General features: G+C 49.5%; 2 protein-coding genes across 2 annotated transcripts in view; one reads left to right on the top strand and one right to left on the bottom strand.

The window, feature by feature from the left end:
- Positions 1 to 1779: 1779 nt before the first annotated feature.
- DYNLT1 (dynein, light chain, Tctex-type 1) lies at positions 1780 to 8967 on the top strand. Its single transcript, XM_006868457.1, has 5 exons — positions 1780 to 1806; positions 5052 to 5093; positions 7646 to 7769; positions 8208 to 8285; positions 8897 to 8967. The coding sequence occupies exons 1-5, from the start codon at positions 1780 to 1782 to the stop codon at positions 8965 to 8967; spliced, it is 342 nt and encodes a 113-aa protein (XP_006868519.1).
- Positions 8968 to 12692: 3725 nt separating this feature from the next.
- The window catches only part of TMEM181 (transmembrane protein 181), a 77504-nt gene continuing 71281 nt past the window's right edge, over positions 12693 to 18915 (bottom strand). The window contains exons 14-19 of the mRNA XM_006868481.1: positions 17427 to 17529; positions 16142 to 16193; positions 14549 to 14631; positions 13597 to 13686; positions 12977 to 13043; positions 12693 to 12771 (exon numbers count right to left, since the gene is read on the bottom strand). Of these exons, the coding sequence (XP_006868543.1) occupies positions 12693 to 12771; positions 12977 to 13043; positions 13597 to 13686; positions 14549 to 14631; positions 16142 to 16193; positions 17427 to 17529 (474 nt within the window). The remainder of the gene's footprint in view (positions 12772 to 12976; positions 13044 to 13596; positions 13687 to 14548; positions 14632 to 16141; positions 16194 to 17426; positions 17530 to 18915) is intronic.

Here is an 18915-nt window from a genome sequence, read left to right as displayed (position 1 = left end):
AATCAGGAAAGATGTGTGTCAGGATTGTATACTTTCACCATATTTGTTTGCTGCATCCAACAAGTGGCTATACTCTGTGACCCACACAGAGATTAAACCCTAGTAGGGGTGATGGGTAGTGTAGTGGCTACGAATCGGGCTGCTAACCTCAAGGTCGGCAGTTCTAAACTACCAGCCATTCCATGGGAGAAAGATGAGGCTTTCTGCTCCCGTAAAGATTTACAGCCTTGGAAACCCTGTACAGGGTCACTATGAGCCGGAACAGACTCCATGGTACTTAACAACAACAACAACAGGGGTGATGGGAGATTAGATAAAAAGGAAGACACAAGACACATAATGAAATAAGTAAAGTTGGGACCAGGTGTGACACAGCACTCTGATGGAGATGCTGTGACTCCGACCTAGATTCAGCACATTTATTATATACACATAACAAAAGGAGGTGTTGGGGGCAGGGAAAAAAGGTAAAAAAACATTTGGTGTACTGATGCAAGCAGTAAGCAGGACTTTTTAAGAATGTAACTTGTGGTTTCTAAGGAGACAGAGATAGGGCAAGATGTTTTTGCAGACTTGAACTGAAGGTCATATAAGGAAAAAACCTTGCAAGTTCCCTTTCCCCCGAGGCAGCCCTTCAAGTTCTTCAGTGCGGCAAGCTGACCTGGGAGCAGCCCGATTTTCTGGACCACAACTGGTGCAAATGCTTAATTTTGCTCAGCTGCTAAATGAAAGGTTGGAGGTTTGAATCCATTCAAAGACACCTCAGAAGAAAGGCCTGGCGATCTAAGTCAGCCACTGAAAACCCTGTGGAGCACAGATATGCTCTGACACACATGGGGGCGTCCTGAGTCAAAGCCGACCGGGCAACCGGTTACACAAGTCAAGTTATGCAGGTCTAGCTCATACCCGGTAAGGCCCACGAAGTGTGCTGCATTTTACAAGTTGTCATCCAAATTGTTCTTTATTCATGGTGCTTAAACAAACATTCTCATTTATAAGGAAAAGTTGGCTCCCCAAAGGAAGATTTCAACTAACTAAACATTCCAAATTCTAAATCCACATTTCACCCTGGGCGGAGCTCGGGTCAGTTTTGAGCCTTTGTTGTGTTTTCCTTGCTGTGGTTCCGTAGCTCCAGCGGTTCCCATGGAAACCAGCACCTCCTCCAAGACCGGGGAAACCAGACACCAAACCCACTGCAGTTGAGAGGATGCTGACTCAGAGTGACCCGTAGAACTGAGTAGGACTGCCCCATGGGGTTTCCGACGACGCAAATCTTTACAAAAACACACTGATGCGTCTTTCACTGGTGGGTTCGAACTGCCGACTTTCGAGTTCATAGCCGAGCGCTTAGCAACTGCGCCACCAGGGCTCCAATTCCAGGATGGACTCCAAAACGGGAGATTCCGACATAGTGACCCTGTAGGATGGGACCTTAAACCAAAACCAAACCCACTGCCATCGAATGGATTCTGACTCAGTGACCCTGTCTAGGGTTTCCGAGGCTGTAAATCTTAACATGAGCAGAAAGGCTCATCGTTCTCCCCCAGGCTGGTGGGTTTGAACCGTTCACTTAACAGTAAGTGCTTATCGGACCAGGACGCGCCGGAGGCGAGAGAGAGGCAGGGCGGGACAACGGTGGGCGGGGCCTAGCGCGGGGGCGGGGCCTTCACGTGGGACGGGCGTATCCCGTGCACAGGAGGCGGGCCCGGATGCGCCGAGCGGACCGGACTGCGCAAGCGCTCCACTCCGGTAGGCGGAGGCGACGGCGCAGGAGTAAAGATGGAGGACTACCAGGCTAGCGAGGAGGTAATCAACCGCCCGCGGCAGGAGGGTGGGGCCGGGAACGCTGGGTGCTAGAGGCCGCCCTCGGGTCCTGGGAACCGGCCTCCTCGGGCCCCCGGGCGCGCTTCGGACGGCGAGCGACCCCACCCCTCCCGGGTCCGGATCGGGGTCCGGGTCGGGTGCACCCGGCCGGTGCCTTTGTCTTGCTGCCTCGCGTGCCCGTGGATGCGGCAGAGAAGCAGCTCCTAGTCTAGCCTCGCCTCGCCGTCTCTCCCCTACAGTCTCCTGGGCGCTGGGGACTCTAGCTAAGGGGTGCGGGAGAGGGGTTGCTCCTTTTCTTCATGTTCCATCATTCTTGCTGCCTGTCAAAAATAAAAGGCTGGAGGTAATTTAGTAAGGTCAGATGCTTCTTCCCCGTTTTTAAAACACAGTAGGGCCAGGAGTGTTTGAGGACTGCTCTATGCGTCGATGCCTGGCGCTTGCGAATAAGGAAGCCTTTGAATTAAGGAACTCTGTCTTTAGAAGTACACAGGATCCTTCTTAGAAGCAAGAGTGTCACGTACTTAGGACACATTGTCAGGAGGGACCAGTCCCTGGAGGACTCCATGCTTGAGGGTCAGCAAATAGGACCACAAGGAGACGGATTGACACGGTGGCAGCAACCTTGGGCTCAAACCTAACGACGGTAGTGAGGATGGTGTAGGACCTGCTATGGTACCTTTTGTTGTGTCTGGGGTCGCTAGGAGTCGGAACTAACTCAACAGCACTTGACAACAAGAACTGATCTACAGTTAACGCTTTGATCTGATTGCCACTCCATTCTACTGCAGGGCCTTATTGAAGATTTGAATGCTAACAGCAACCAAGTAAATAATTATGAGAATGCACAGTTCTGGGCCACCTAGCAAAGGAAAAGCTTATTACTGACATTTACTTATAATAATACTGAAAAGCGATTTGTAGTATAGGAATATTAACAGTGTGCGAGAAAGCTGTTAATACCTGGTGCAGTCACCAGTGAGGGGCCTGGTGACTTCCTGATCCCAGAGCGGTGTGGTCTGTCTCACACTGTCTTGTAGCAGGCATGGATAGTTGCTAAATGCCTATGCCAGTCCTCCCAGCCTTTTACGCATCTCCTCCAGCTTCATGGAGCTGAGCTTTTGCAACTCGATTCCCTACTTCAGCCTTTCTCTATAAATGGACACTGGTGGTTCCGTACAACTGCTGGCGTTGTTAGTTCTGACTCTGGTGACCCTGTGGGCCTCTCACTTGTGATTGAGCCCATCCATGCAGTATCTCATTTGCAGGTCATTAAAATGTCCCTCAACATTGCTCATCCTTCAGTTATTGTTCATAGTTGTTAAGTGCCGTTGATTCGGTTCCGTCCCATAGAGACCCTGTATACAGTTTCTGAGGAGCAGTTGGTGGGTTTGAACCACCAACTTCACAATTCAAATTGACTTTGCAGTCCAGCGCATTAACTGACAGCATCACCTCAGGGCTCCATTGTTCAAAGAAGTTGCAATCAAGTCAGCACTGACTCACGGAGGGAGACCCCAGGTGTGCGGAGCAGAGCACTTCCACAGGGGCTTCAAAACTATGGTCTCTCAAAAGCGTATCACCAGATCTTTCTTCCAAGGCATCTCTGAGTGCATTTGAACCACCAACCTTTTGGCTAATAATCAAATTTTAACCACCTGTACTGCCCATAAGGAAAGTTTTCCAGGAACTGTCCCAATATAGGGCTTCCCGGAGTCACTGGTAAGGAGCCAGGAATGATGTCATCTCTAAGGCTCCACCGCAGCGTTGCATTCAGGGGGATGGGTTGGTGTTGGCCCTAAGTAGGACCACCTGTGATACTGCAGCTGATACACTAGGTCAGCCCTGCGCCCTGTGAGAAGGGGTATTACCACAACACCCAAAAAGAGTTTCTCCCCAATCACTCCTGGGAGGAACAGTGCCCACAATGGGATAGCACAGCAGGGCGGAGAACACAAGGCCGTGTGCCCTGGACACTGGAGTGCTGTTCCCTGGGACTCAGCCTCAGCCTCCAGCCCTTCTTTGTAAACAGGAGCATTTGGGGTGGGGTGGGGTGGCGGGGCAGGGGGAGCAATGTAACTTTTAGAAGGATTCTGACCCATACACATTTATTGTATGTAAGAAAAAAGAACCCCATTTTAAAACTCTGCACACAGCTTATCCCTGGCAGCTGCCTCCCACCTCATCCTGACCATCAGGCATTGAGGCAGAGTAAGAATGAGCAGGAAGTCATGTAACCGTTGGAAATTTTACCACTAAGAGGATAACGCATGGACTGCTGACTGCTAGGTCAGCAATTCAAACCTACCAGCTGCTCCTCGGAAACCCTGAACAGGATCGCTATGAGTTGGAACTGACTCCACAGAACTTAACAACAAGAGCAGTAACAGAAACAGCCCCAACCCTCACATTCCATTAGCAAAAAAGGGACCTGGTGACGTCTCCGTTCCATTTACACATCATTATACACGTTTGCGCTCCTGGAGAGGAGCTGTAGGCAAACCACAAGGTCGCCAGTTCAAACCCACCAACTGTTCTTCGGAAACCCTAGAGAGTGTTGCTATGAATTGGAACCAACTCATCGACACTTAACAACAACCACATAGTCATTTACGGAGCATCGTGGCTCCATACGATAAGCATTGGACTGCGAATCACAAGGTCTAGTTTGAGCTTGCCAGCCGCTCCGTGGGAGAAAGATGAGGCTTTCTTCTTCCTTGAAGACATAAAGCCTCTGAAGCCATATATATAAGATCACTCTGAGTCAGAACCGACTTGATGGCTTCTGTACAATAACAACACTAATGAAAAATGAAGTTAGTCTTTCCAGGTGTGGCATGGTTCAATCACAAAAAAAACAATCCCCCTAAAATATCACCCTGTATTCCAGCCCACTGATCCCCACCTATTGCTGTGACCGCCAGCAACCTCCTTCCTCCTCCCCCACCTCCCCCCAGGATGTGTTCTGTGAAAGGAACAGTCTGGTCAGAGGTCGAAAGGACAAGCACTGGACTGTGTGAACCACAAGTTCGGTGGTTCAAGCTCACTAGCCGCTCTTCAGGAGACAGATGAGACTTTCTTCTCATGAAGATTTATAGCCTCGGAAACCCCAGACAGGGTAGTTGTGCACAGCACTTAACAACCACCTCCCACGTTTGCATTCAATGCAATGGAAGCATCTTTGAAGCACATCAAATTTAACAACCTGTTTTTTGTGTGTGTGTTCACAGACCGCGTTTGTTGTCGATGAAGTGAGCAACATTGTAAAAGAGGTAAGAGGAGAAATGCTTATGCTTGGATGTTTAATGGCTTACATGAGTGAAAATAATATGTTTAAAATACTGTCTTGGAATGGTTTCAACCGAGCTCATGTGTTTTGGCATTTCAAATAACAGTATTTACTCCACTTGAGTATCTAGATACAAATGACTCCCATATTATGTAAATTATATATTTTAAAGCAGACAGGAAATGTTAACATCCGTAGCAGTACTCCTGAATGTTACTGCAATTCCATAACCTTGTAGCCTAGACTCCTGGCATGCAAACAAATGTCTCTATTGTTTAATGAAGAAAGAAGGAGTATTAAAAAAGCAGAAATTACGCTAATGATCTCTTTTGAGGCTGCTTTGGTTTTTTATTTTTCTTTTATCCTAAACTATCCACGTTATTGTCACTGGTCATGGGTATTCCTTTCAGTGAGGGCGGGTGACAAAAAGGGACATTTGTTCTTCATTCAGCACATCTCTGTGGAGGGAGTCCACAGTGGGCTGACTGGGAGCAGAGTAGACAAGGGCCTGGTCCTCAAGGAGCTTGCAGTACAGGCTCGGGGTCAGACACCAAATCCTACACTGGGAAATAGGACACTGGGCTTCCTGTGTGGTGAAGGCCACAGCGCATGGTGCTCAGAACACTCTGGGAAGATCAGACCCACTGGTGACTCCAGGGTCCACCCAGAGCTGAAATCTGCAGAATGAGTGGGAGTAGAGTTAACTTGGCTCCAACAGGATTGACCACCCAGGAGGTGGGCAGTGTGTACAAAGGCACTGTGTAAGAGAGCATGAAGTGTATTTAAGGCCGGGGAGCAGCGTGCAGAGGGTCAAGAAGGGAGCCAAGGGCTCTCCTGGTCAGCTTCCCATCTGTGGAAGAGCAAGAGGGACATGGATGTGTCAGCATTGGCACTGGATGGTCCACTTAAGCAGCACCATGGGGCCCTGGTGATTTAGGATTGGCTTAACTGCAGCCAGTGCAAATGAACGCTGAACATTGGCTCCACTGGGCAGCCTCAGGAGGAAGCCCCGCCCATTTCTGTGAACAGGAGCTAAGTGCAAAGCGGTTTCACCAGGCACATCAGTCAGCACATCAGTCAGCATCCGGCTTAGCGGGGTGCTTTGCAGAAATCGTGCTTCTGATTGAAACACAAAGGGATTAAGTCAGCTACAGCTGTGAAGACAGGGCCAGAGAAGCCTCCTGGTGTGCTACCTGAGGTTGACCCTGTTACCAGACTGCAGGTACAGTTGGGCTTACCTGGCAGTGTGCAGGAACCTCACAGAGAGACTCTAACCTGCATCACTGGCCACGAAGCCCTCTTTTGCTCTGGCAGTATGTTGCTTTGGGGCTCAGACAGTTGTTAAGTATTGATCAGCAGTGCATTTGTGAGGGTCCAAAAGTGGAAGGTCGTCTACCTCCCTGAAAAACAATGCCCATGTATGTGCGCACGCAAAGAAGAGTTGCCAACGTGTACAGTTGAGCAGTGGATCACAAAGAAAGGCTCGGTGTTACAGAGGAATGACTGAGACTTGGTGTGAGTCTCCCCTCTGATGACCGCAGATGTAGTAGGAACATGGCCCCTCACACCAGGGCCCTCTGCCTCTCTGTGCCACTGCCGGACAAGTGCCAGGAGCGTGGAGAGCAGCGGGGGGGAGGGGGAGAAGGAACAGGTCCTTGGTCATCCTGCACTAGAAGCTGTCAGGGAGCCTTCGGCCTGCTTCCACTGTGCTTTAGTCACTGTGGAAAAAGGCCTAACTACTATGGCCAGTTCCTGCCTCAGGCCCTGGACACACCTGGTTAGCCACACCTGGCCAAACTCAAAGGCTGACTGCACGGGGCTAAACTAAGGAGGCGCTCTCTGTCGTCGCAATGTGACCATGAGAAGCTGCGGGCAGAGTCCAGGTGTCCCTCCAGAGCAAGGGCGTGAGCCTGTACATCTGGAACCCCCCCCCTCCCCCCCAAGCACAATGCAGAGCTGGGACTGGTACACCCTGTGCATGTCAGAGGACAGAATGTGTTTTTACTGTGGTGTCCCAGTCTCCTGTGCATCAGCAGGAAGGGAGAGCTGATCCCAGAAGGTCTGGAATCACACACGGGGCGATGAGACCTGTGAGGCTTAACAGCACTGGTGAGTGGGTGGCATGCAGACAGAGTGCGGGAGAGGAGAGCAAGTCATCACCGACCCCCAGGCACGTCAGGTCCTCCCATCATAACCAGGCAGAAAATGCCAGGAAGAACAGCATTTTTGTACATTGATAATCCACAAATAACTGTAATGCATCTACATAGCAAAGAAAGGGATAGGCAAAGTAACAGTATCATCTAGCCAAGTCATGCTGCCCAATAGTCACAGCAGCAGTGAACATGATGCCCAGTTACTGGCTCAAAATATTTAAATCATTTGACTATCATTTTTTTTACATAACAATGTTGAACAGTAGAGACATTTGCCAAAGTGTTTTTTGATCAGAATGAAGTTGATGCTTGGTATTCCACCAGCTGGAAGGTGTGTGGGGCATCGTCAACTATGACCCCTTTGTGCTTTGTCTTCCAGGCTATCGAAACTGCCATTGGCGGTAACGCGTACCAACACAGCAAGGTCAATCAGTGGACCACAAACGTCGTGGAGCAAACGCTTAGTCAACTCACCAAGCTGGGAAAGCCATTTAAATATATTGGTAATGGTCATGTGTTCCTCAGAGATGGGGTGTTTCCACACTGAGGCTTGTCTGAGCCAGTAAACAGGAGACCTAGTAGGGTAGTAAGGAGCCCTGCTGGGTAAGCAGATGTGGCAGCCTGCTCCCATAAAGATTTACAGCCCTTGAACCCCGTGGTCAGTCCCACTCTGTCCTGCAGGACTCGAGGGCGTTGGGGGTGGCGTTGTGCGGTGCCTGTCTATCTCAGAGACCCTTCCTGAGGGGAGCTGTTAGGCTTTTGTCCACTGGCCCATGGTGAGCACAGGCCAGGCCAGCGTAGGAAAAAGGACCGTGATAAGCTTCCCCCAAAGTCCTCATGAGTGTCAGCTGCGTGGTCTGTGCACCTGTGCTGTAGATGGGCCAAGGGATGTTGGTGTCACCATGGGGCACAGCTGAACTAACATGTCCTTTTGATCCCAGTAACCTGTGTCATCATGCAGAAGAACGGGGCCGGGTTGCACACAGCCAGCTCTTGCTTCTGGGACAGCTCCACAGACGGTAAGGCCACATGCTTGGGGAAGGGCACATCCCCCAGAGCTTGTGAAGGCTGGTGGGTGGGGAGAGTGTCCTCCAGGAGCTTGTGCTGAGCTCCGTTCTCATAAAACTGCCTTTATGAGGTAGAGCAAAGCCAGAGAAGGCAAACTAGTATTTTCCAGTAAAAGGAGTGACTGCACCGTTAAAGGAAAAACTTGCTGAGACCTGGGAAACCACACAGCTGCATTGAGTCCTGGCTTGGCTGTGTATGCCGGAACGGTCCATGGCACTGAATACATGTTCATCAGTTGCCTTTAAAAATAGTTGTAAATAGGCTTGCTTTACAGGCACCCTGGTGACACTGTGCATTAAGCATTGGGCTGCTAACCAAAAGGTTGGCAGTTCAAACCCACCAGTTGCTCCTTGGGAGACCAATGCTCCAGTGAAGATCTGCAGCCCTAGAAACCCTCTGGGGCAGTTCTGGTGTGTCCTGTAGGTCACTAACCTGGATTTGTGCACTGTGAAAAAGCGCAGTGACCTCCTTATGGGAACTCAGAAGGCCCCCAAACTGCCTCGGGGTCGATTCCGGACCCAGCCCTGCTTCCCCAGGGCTCAGATTGGCGATATCTCCGCAGGGAGCTGCACGGTGCGGTGGGAGAACAAGACCATGTACTGCATCGTCAGCACCTTCGGGCTGTCCATCTAGCGCCTGCTGCGCATTTCCACCTCCGGTTCCACCTTCCACCACCAGCCACGGAGTCAGTGAACACCTTTTTTGTTTCTAAGCAGGGTTTTTTGGGTGTACTTAGCACTCTCCAAACGTATAGAGTAAAAAAACAAAAGGGCTGCACCGCTCTGTGAACGTCACAAGGGAGCCTCTGGACCACCCCTTCCCCGGGGAGCCAGAAACTGCTGCCACATGTCTTAACTGAATATTTCTTCTCAAAGGTGCTGAAACTAAATTCTGCTAGTACAAAGTTTTCTCTGCTCTTCTGAAACAATTCAAATACACGAATTTTCCATACTTTGTACTTTTGTTAGAATAATAAATTATTCCAACCTAAAGTTTGTGTTTCCCTGGAGTCAGTCCTCATGCTGATACTGGGTAGTGCCATTTCCACCTTGACCTCCTCCAGTGCTCATTCCTGAGTCTGTCACCCTCCCTCTGAGACAGGCGGCGCTGAGCCCATCTCTGGATCTCCCACCAGAGTGCTCTAACTCACACATTCCAGGGGGTTCAGGAAATTGGTGGAGAAAGTCCAGCATCTTTTCATTCCATTTTTCCACAGACTTCTTGAGGCCTCCCCCAAGCTTGGCCCATATCTGCCATAGGGCAATGTACAGTACGTTTTCATTTACAAAAGGCTCTCTCTCTCAGCCCTTCATCTCATGTCCCTAACATCCGTGCGGTTTTAAAAACAAAACGATATGTCTGGAGGCTCTGCTTAATTCCAGTCAACACGCCCAAGCAGCAGGGGAGGCGGGCGCTCCCAGCTCTCAGGCCCTGCATCATGCCCACCGGGCACAATTCAGCGTCTGCCTGCCAAGGCAAAAGGCCGTTCACTCTAAAACCCTCTCCCTAAAACACTCAAACAACCACACAAATAAAGATCCGGAGAGAAAAATGTGAGAATATTAAAAATTTATTCACATTAACCAGACCTGGACCTGCTTGGACCTCATGGCAGTGTCCAGACAGACCCGCCCATCCTCCACACAGCTTCTGATGGTTCCTCTAGCTTCCCTTTGAGCGTGAAAATTGAGTGTCCTGTTTTATTTACAAATATGTATAGTCTTTTGGTAAAAAGGCAGTTTTCAGTCACAGAAAACTGTGTTTCACAGTATGGTATTAGACTTACCAGAATATCTAAAACACGTTAAATCAAGATTAACAGCATGAACAAGATGTCGCAAGTGAAAGCCTGGGGGAAACGGTGCTATTTTTTTCCCCTCCCTCAAAAGTCTAACATAATCACCAAATTCACAGTAAAAGTTAAAAAAACAAAACAAAAAGTCTAACCCAACTGGTTTTCAAAGCCTTCACAATACACCAGTATACCTGAATGTTGGCTGTCGAGCCTTCACTGGGTTAGGGTTGAAACGTCCCTTAAAAATCTTCCCTTTTACGAGCTTCTACGCTCTTCCCTGTGGGAGGGACATCTGGGGGGAAAAGTCATGACCCTATTAGGACCTGTCTCACATAACTGCGCCGTGTAAATAGTTCAAGGGGCCCAGGAGGCTGGTGGCGTTTCCTAAGGAATCTTTCATTTCCATCGGTAACTATGCAACAGCAGCAACTGAACAAACCTTCAGTGTTTCAGGTGACCTTTTCAGAGGGGCTTAGACAAGAGGAAATCATTATCTCCCTGTTGTAATGATTTCACTGTATCAAGCCCAGCGGTCCCCTATACTAGAGCAGCGTGAGAAAGTGTCCCCAAGATGCCATTCAGGCTGCACCCTGGTCTTGTCCATTGGCAAATTGATGATTCCCTCCCATTTTTATTTTTCCTGTTTCTTGCTACTGTCTAAAGTTTCTGGCAAACCTTAAGTGTTTAAACGTACCTCGTTACTGCACATATTCTAAATGCTAAATGCTACTATGCATTTTAAGTATGGCGCTGTAGGATAAGTGCAGGACCACAAGGTCAATTTGAACCACGAGGTCGGTGGTTCAAACTCACCAGTCACTTCTCGGAAATCCTATACAGGGTCACTCTGAGTCGGAACTGACTCGATGGCACTTAACAATGTAGACTATATAAATACACTGGAGAATAGAAAGTGAAAATGTATGATTTAATAAAGGCCCCTTACCCCTTAAAAGTGCCTTTGTTTGTTTACTTAGTTACAAAAGTAAATAAATATTCTTGTATTTTCCCTTAATTGACTTGACACCATAAAGAATCAATTTTGAAGGTATCAGTCTTCAGTTTATAATTACACTATAGGACAGGACTTCAGAGTTGTACTGTGTATGGCTAAATGTCTCAAATATATTTTACATTTACTGATAAATAATAGCATTCCAAATCATAAAAGACAATTACTTATTACAATGATTAAAATGTATAAACTATATCACACAGTTGAGTATGTTAATCAGCACGTCTTCATTAGAATACCTAAAATTATTTATAGTTAGTCTTAGAAGTTGTAAAATTGAGAACAGAAAAAAATTTTCCCAATACCTTTTGAGTACACAGAATCAAAAAAAGGAACCACAATGCTGGAAATGTAAAAATGATGTAAACTTGAATTACCCTGGTAATAATAGAGTTGCAATTCAAACATTGATATTTACAACATTTTCTTGAGAAGAACACATGTAGTGTGGGAGGAGTTCATAGCAACGGTCCATCTCACTGAGGCTGAAATGAGGAATGGGACTGAGGGGTCATGATTCGTCTCACATGAACTCCAATGGCACCCAGCTATGAGTGACGGTCACCAGGGACTTCATGCACAGACGAGGAAAACGTGGAACAAGCCCATCCTGGACTTGACAATACTTCCAACTTAGACAACCCTACAAGTGACAGACACTGAAAAGCAAAGGAGACAGCTAGCCTTTCCCATGTCATCTTCACCAGGAAGGAAGAGACAGCCTGCACCTCCGCAAGTCATCTGTCCACCTGACGGCCGTGTGCAAAGTGCCAGGGGGACGGTTCCCTGCAGTCTACCTGCTGCCCAGGTGCCCGGAAGCCACTCAGCAGGCTTCGCTTTCTTTTCAGTTCATTTCCAAACACACTTTCGAAAAGTTGACGGAAAATGCCCATCATCTTTTCACTCCATTATCCATGGAACTTTTTAACGCTCCCTCTTAAGAAATTGAAAAATGTTAGCAATAAAGAATTATTACAATCCTTGTTTTTCTTTAAAAATAAAGCTCAAAGGAGTGATTTTTAGCAGAGTTGCAGCAACTCATCGAAATGGGACTATTATACCCTCCAACCCAAGCCTACCTCGGTGACGTTCAATCATACACACATATGTACAGACACGTGTGCAATCGTATACACATGACCCTTGAAAAACTGCATGGCAGCAAGGCTTGCCCACAGCTGGCATCCTGCACGGAGCCCGCCTCGTGCCCCACCATCACAGAACTTCCGAGCTCTCCTTGGCGCAGTGGCACCCGGAAAGCAGACAGTCCCCTCTGAGGGGGAGGAGGAAAGACCCCATCAGAACTAGTCAGTCACCAGAAACTAAATACATAATTCTCTACAAAAATGGGTCATCCCCTCGCTGTGGAAACAGGCTATCTTCCACCCAAAGTCTTGAAGGAAAAAAAAAAAAAGTATGGAAGGTTTTATGGGCGTCTCTCTCCACATGCGGAGGCCAGCCTGCCAGTGTGCCCTGGGTTGGGGGTTTCCTTTTTAAGCTATGTAGACAAAGGGGCGGGCCGGCAATCCTGCTGACCAGTGAGGCCGCTCAGTCACTGTCCGACTCCTCCTTGTACTTGGCCCTGATGGCCTGGCCATTCTGCAGAGGCATTTCTTCATAATCGCTCCTGTCACAAGAGAGACCGGGACACCAGCCTGTCTCCCACAGCCCGGCCCTCGCCTCCACCCACCCCGGGACATCATCAGGTAAAGGCCCAGCCTGCCTGATTGGCCAGAGCATGAACGCAGTGATCACTCGGCCCAGCCTGGGATGAGAAATGCTACCAGGCCTCACAAGGTATTTTAGAAGGAGTCCCGACGGCTCTCACTCACCCATAGATGACGTCGTCGTCTGAGTCGTTCAGCATGGAGAAGGCGGGGTTGTCTTTCAGCTGGGACTCTGAAATTCAACAAGAGCATTTCTATCTCAAGCAGTTCGTATCACCAGCCTGAGGAGGCAGGAGGCTGTCCTGAAGAAAGTGGGGGTCTGTCCCAGTTCCCCCTCACTTAATAACCTGAGACTCAAGTCCATCTCCCCATCTACTAACAGGGAGGCCTCCTGGAGCTGGGCCGAGCTGGGCTGCAGGGCGGGCATACACTCAACACACAACAAGCACAATCGGAGTCACCTTCCCTCACCTGAGGCCTCGGGACCCTGACCTGTCAGCTCAACTCCCAGCGAGGTTTGCTGGATTTCGTCATCTATGAACAGACTTGATTCCACCTTGGCCATTAAACCGCTCCCACGGAAGCGGGAGCTAATGTTACAGCTGTCCAGTCAATTCTAACACATGGTGCCAGGCACTGCCGTAAAGCATCCCACGTCAGCTCTAGACATGCCTGTGCGGGAGGGCCTGGTCATGGCATGGTGCTCAGCAGGGCACATGACACCATCCAGAACTGATGACAACACAGGTGCCTCCCTGTCCTTGCCCACACTCCGGGTGACTCACCGTACAGGGCGTTCTTGGATGGGGAGTACACGAAGGCCAGAGTGTAGAGATAAAAGTTCAACAGGCCGTAGAAAGATAAGAATTCGGCTGGTGGAACTTGTCAAGGGAACACCACACATACGGGACCATAGGGGCCTTAGCTCTTTCTACCCACCAGGCAGTTCTCGCTGGCGCACACACGGGGCCAGAGTGACCCTTGTAGCGCAGTCAGGCCTGCAGTCCAAAGTCACCCGCAGATGACGCCTGGCATCTGCCATCAGTGGGAAGCAGGCACCCTCCCTGGAGACCCGGGCTCCCTAAGGCAACTGGAGGTGCTTCTTCCACCCATCCCACCAGCTTCTGGAGGGATCAAGCTGTCCAAGCAACAGGCGAAAGACAGTCAGGCCGTAGATACTGGAGAGAAAACTCTCAAACCAGGTGCTCTTAACCTCTTCTGGAAAAGGGACCCTTTGGGAAGCTGCTAGACTCGGTGTGAAACTGGTAGTCACAGAAAAATGAAGGCATGTGTGTGTCACTTCCCAGGGAGCCGAGGCCCAGTGCAGTTCCCGCTGCACAGTTATCACTTCCTCCGAACCCCCGACCCCCAGGCAGAGCGGCCTCAGCACCCCCGGCAACAGCAGGAGGGAAGCCACGCTCCGGAACAGACACCCAACCAGGTCTTGTCCAGCCTACTACATGAAGACACTGTGGTCCTTGGACCCCCAGGCTGGAACCAGGCTCTGCCTCAGAGTACCTGACATGTCTCCACCCCCTCCCCACACCAGGCTGTCCCAGCTGGAACTACGAGGGTCTGCCTTCAAACTAATCACCGAGGGTCTGCCTTCAAACTAAGAGTGCCCTTGGGTCTCCAGAGAACAGACAACTGCCTGCCTTATTTTATTCCCACTAACTGAAACCTATTCCTGTGGTAAGGACATGTGTCCTAGAGCCAGGGTCTCCAGTGAAAGGATATAATTCTGGTAATGAGTTGACAGTTCAGCTACAAAATTATCTTGCAAAACTTGTGCTCCAAACCTCAAATAAAGGATGATGATGCTGAAAAAAGGAAGGAGGGAGACAATGGATCAAACAAATCTACAGGAGGCGCTTCATGTAACTTGATAGTCATGCTGCAGGGACGCTTTCACTCCACACAACCCCGGCTTCTGGGTTCTCAATCTGCCTGATGTACCAGGGCTGGGTGGGCTCCTTCCGCTCCCTCCCATTCACAGACACCGGGTGCCAGTGGCTCCCAGCAGAAGAGACAGACTGATAACCCACTTTTTGTCATCCAAAGGGAGAAGCAATCAAAGAGAATTGCAGAGAACCAGACTGGCTTTCCACACTTTATTAGAAAGAACCCATAAATACCCACGATCATCTAGAATTTGGTCATGGAAACAACCTCCCTGGCCACTCAACTCCTCGGTCACCAGCACCCCCAGTCCTGCATGCAGCCAGTGCCATCAGCCACACCCACCACCCGGCCGCCCACCAGACGGAGTTTTCATGCAGGGCCTTCCTTGCCGGCACAGCACCTCCAAACCAGATCACGAGCAGGGTAGCTCCAATGACATTTGTTGGATGGAACTGAAATGGAAATACTGCGTGCTCATAGGCCCTCGGAGCACCAAGGGATGCCAAGGTGCAGCTCCTCTCATGGATTCCTCACCCGCAGACTCGGATTCAAGTCTTGTGCCAAGCAGGTGGGGCATCGTGGTGAACGGGAGCTCGCTTTAACGCTCTCTACCCCAGACACGGACAGTCAACGTTGCTGTCTTGGCTGCTCCACTGACAGCATCACCTCCTGCACCTCCCACCCTGGGCGAGAGGCCCTCAGACCTCAGGAGTATAAAGCTAGGTCTTGGAAAAGAGATTTAGGGCAGTCGATCAAAATTTAGTTTTGCTTCTTTCAAGAGATCAGTTCTTTAAAAAAAAACAACAACAGTGTGTGGCGGAAGGCAGAAGTCCCCACTGAATAGTTTTCATATTGTCTAGATGGGTCTATTAAAAAGAGATGGGGATAAGATTCTTATGATTCAATAGTGAGTAATTGTTATCATGACTAATTGCAACTGTCACAATTGTAAAGGTAAAAGTTTTGTAACAAAAACAGGGGAGTACTTAATCTTACAGTCCAGAAACAGAGGACCCTAGGACCATCAAGGGAGAAGAGCACAAGCGGAATGCAGGACCCTATCCAGAGAAGCAATGACACCAGAGATGGAGGCAGAGATGGGGACATGAAGACAGGGAGCAGCTGAGGACTCTAGATTCATGGGAAGAGAGGGACTAAGAGCTAGCAGCCAGGACACATGCTTGCAGAATATGCCCTTTGGTGGTGTAAATTATTATATATGCCTGAGTGTTTTAAATTAAAAAAAAATTTTTTAAAGCTAGAATGAATAGAGATATCGTTAAATGATGGTACATGGAAGGGATTGTAATCATTGTAATGAAACAAAGTATATGATTTGTTGAATGTAAGACTGATGATCTGCCCTGTAAACTTTCACTCAAATCACAATAAAGACTTTAAAAAAAAGAGAGAGAGATCAGTTCTTACCTGATGACAAGCACCACAAAGGTCAACGCGGTCAGGAATTTTAACCTGAGGTCTGAGAGAGACAGTCATCCCTTTAACTAGCTCAGAGGCAAGTCCCCTCTCACCTCAGAGATTGTCAGAGTAAAACCAAAAATGATGCAAAATCCCCTGAATAAACACCCTCTCCTCTGGACTGTAAACCTCTGGTTTTACCTGGAGCCCAGGAATGCTGCCCCACCTCACCCGGTTCAAGACCAGGTTTCCAGAGAGGCTGTGATGATGGGGCGGGGGGGCAAAGATCCTGACTCAAAGACAGAAAACAGCCCTGCTGCTCCCCTTTAAGGGTCGACCAGGGGAGATCAGGCAACTCTCCACCCCTGCTGGCTGCTCAGGCCCAAAGCCCTCCCTCGAGGGCTGTCCCTGGGCACTGCCCAGTGGTCCACAGGGGCTCATCAGACATGGTCCCCAGCCTGTGGGACATGGGACAAACCTCTGAGTCTCCCGAGATGATGACATAGTCAATACCAGACACCCTCCCCCACGTGATATCAACTCCTGACTGGACAGGGGGAGGAGGAGAAGGATGGGTGAAACCCACTTTAAATGCAGATATTCCAAAAATCAGAGGCCCTGAGATGTCCTCCAAGAGGTGAACAGATAAGCTATGGCCCATCCGGACACCACAGTATGATTCAGGAATCAGCTGAAATGAGTTATCCCCCAGGAAAAGGCCTGGAGGAACCAGCATGAAAGAAGGCAGTCTGAATGCAACTGGATGAGTCCAACTGCAGGGCATTCTGGGAACGGGAAAACTGCAAACCAAAAACCCAACCCACTGCCATCGAGTGGCTTCTGACTCATCCCTGTCCAGCGTTTCTGAGCCTGGACACCATCACAGAGCAGACAGCCTCATCCTTCTCCTGAGGAGCGGCTGGTGGATTTGAACTGGCAACCTTGTGGTTAATAGTTCAGTGTTATTCCAACTACAGGGCATTCTGAAAGCAGGGAAACTAGAGAGACAACCGACGATCAGTAGCTGCCAAGGGCTGATGGGAGAGGAGGAATGGACAGGTGGGACCCAGTCAGCTCTCCTACCAAGCACAGGACATCAGGCATTTGTCCAAACCCATCAGCTCTCCTACCAAGCACAGGACATCAGGCATTTGTCCAAACCCACAGGCCTGTACAGCTGAGTGACCCCTACCGCGAACTATGGACTGGACAGGGGCGGATGGGAGCTCTCTGTACACCTTTCTCAGCTCTAGGAGATAAAGGCCATCACAAAGCCTACATAAGGGGTGCTTACCTACATAAGGCATATGGCGGAGCTCAGAACATGCCCGCACAATCAGGAACAGAAGGTATAAGATATACACGGCTGCCACCACCATGAAGAAAATCTTCATCCCCTGTAACAAAACAGGACGGAGTGAGCACAGGGGTCTCAGAGCTGCCCTCCCTCCAACTCCGCCACAGGAGGGGCCCTCACAAGGGGCTCAGAACCATTCCTGTCTCCAAGGCCAGCCTCCCATCTCAGTCTAGGACACAGCAGCTCACTGGTGATGGTGAGTAAGGACCAGATTCCCTCTACAGGCCGGGCAGTGGAGCCCAGTGCGTGGTGATGACCACTGTCTGCCTCTCTGCCTCTCCCAGGTGCTCATGAGGATGGAGCACAGCCAAAGAGAGAAGCCAGAGCTGGACCCCAAGAACCTTCCGGTCAGCCTCAGTTTATTATGAGACAAGGGGCTGAGCTAGACTATCTAGAAGATGGTAAGGTGGGAGCTGTGTTGGCAAGGGGGCCTCAGCAACTCTGCCCACTGATCCACAGAGCCCCTCAGGTCCCCTGTAGGACACCCTCCCCCAGATCACAGTTCCCTCCTCTAAGAACTGGGGCCCCATGTCAGCTCCTCTCTGCCTGTGGAATCTGCTCCCTGGCTCTGCTCTCTCATCTTTAAGTAAAGGGACTGGGGTCCCCAGGAAGTCTGAGTCCTAACACAATCTACACTTCCTTCAGTGGCAGCAGCGACAGCCCTGACCTGCTTCTGCCAGGGAGGTGGCGGTGGCCTGGCGCCCCCCTCAGTGGCCAGCACGTCCCCACAGTCTGACTGAGGGAAGAGAGGCCACCTCACCCAGCTAAGGGCTTCTCACCAAATCAGCTGCTGAATCCCCACAAGTTGGGACTCAGCAACTGATATGGTTTTTGATTCTGGTGTAAAATAAAAGTGCAGGGTCTCTTGCTCAAAGAATATGAATCATTTCAATTAGTCCCCTCGGAGCGCATCTCCCAAGCCCGTGTAAGACTCTGGGCACTGCCTGCTATTTCAAACAATGTGAACAAAAGTGTTTCCTTCAGCGTTCCACAACCTTCCTAAAGTGTGGCACAGCTTCTGTGCCCTGGCACTTCAGACGCAAACCAAGGACTAGAAGTGAAACATTCTCAAGGTCTTTTTTTAAAATACAAATCAAACTCATTTTTCCACACAAATCTGTCACCCGGGAACATTCTAAGCAAAGTGTTATTCAGTATCCAGGTATATGACTTTATTTCCTTCCTCTTCCCATTGTTGATTTCTAATTTTATAGCACTGTGATCTAAGAAGATGCTTTATAGTATTTGGATGGTTTCACATTTATGGAGACTTACTTTGTGGCCTAACATATGGTCTATTCTGGAGAATGTTCCATGTGCACTGGAAAAGAATATTCAGGATTGATAGGGACAGGCAACTTAGACATTGGCTACCTAAAATTGGGGGGCAATAAAGGCAAAAAGTGACTGGCTTACAAGTTTTCAA

This window comes from Chrysochloris asiatica, unplaced genomic scaffold (assembly GCF_000296735.1).
Source record: "Chrysochloris asiatica unplaced genomic scaffold, ChrAsi1.0 scaffold00117, whole genome shotgun sequence".
NCBI lineage: Eukaryota > Metazoa > Chordata > Mammalia > Afrosoricida > Chrysochloridae > Chrysochloris > Chrysochloris asiatica.
The sequence above is the reverse complement of the archived record's forward strand: the minus strand, read 5'-3'. Positions and strand labels throughout refer to the sequence as shown.

Excerpts from the sequence above, each read along its gene's own strand:
- DYNLT1 (XM_006868457.1), top strand. The coding sequence starts at position 1,780 with ATGGAGGACTACCAGGCTAGCGAGGAG. Across the intron at positions 1,807-5,051 it reads ACTACCAGGCTAGCGAGGAG|ACCGCGTTTGTTGTCGATGA; the intron begins GTAATCAACCGC and ends GTGTGTTCACAG. Across the intron at positions 8,286-8,896 it reads CTGGGACAGCTCCACAGACG|GGAGCTGCACGGTGCGGTGG; the intron begins GTAAGGCCACAT and ends ATATCTCCGCAG.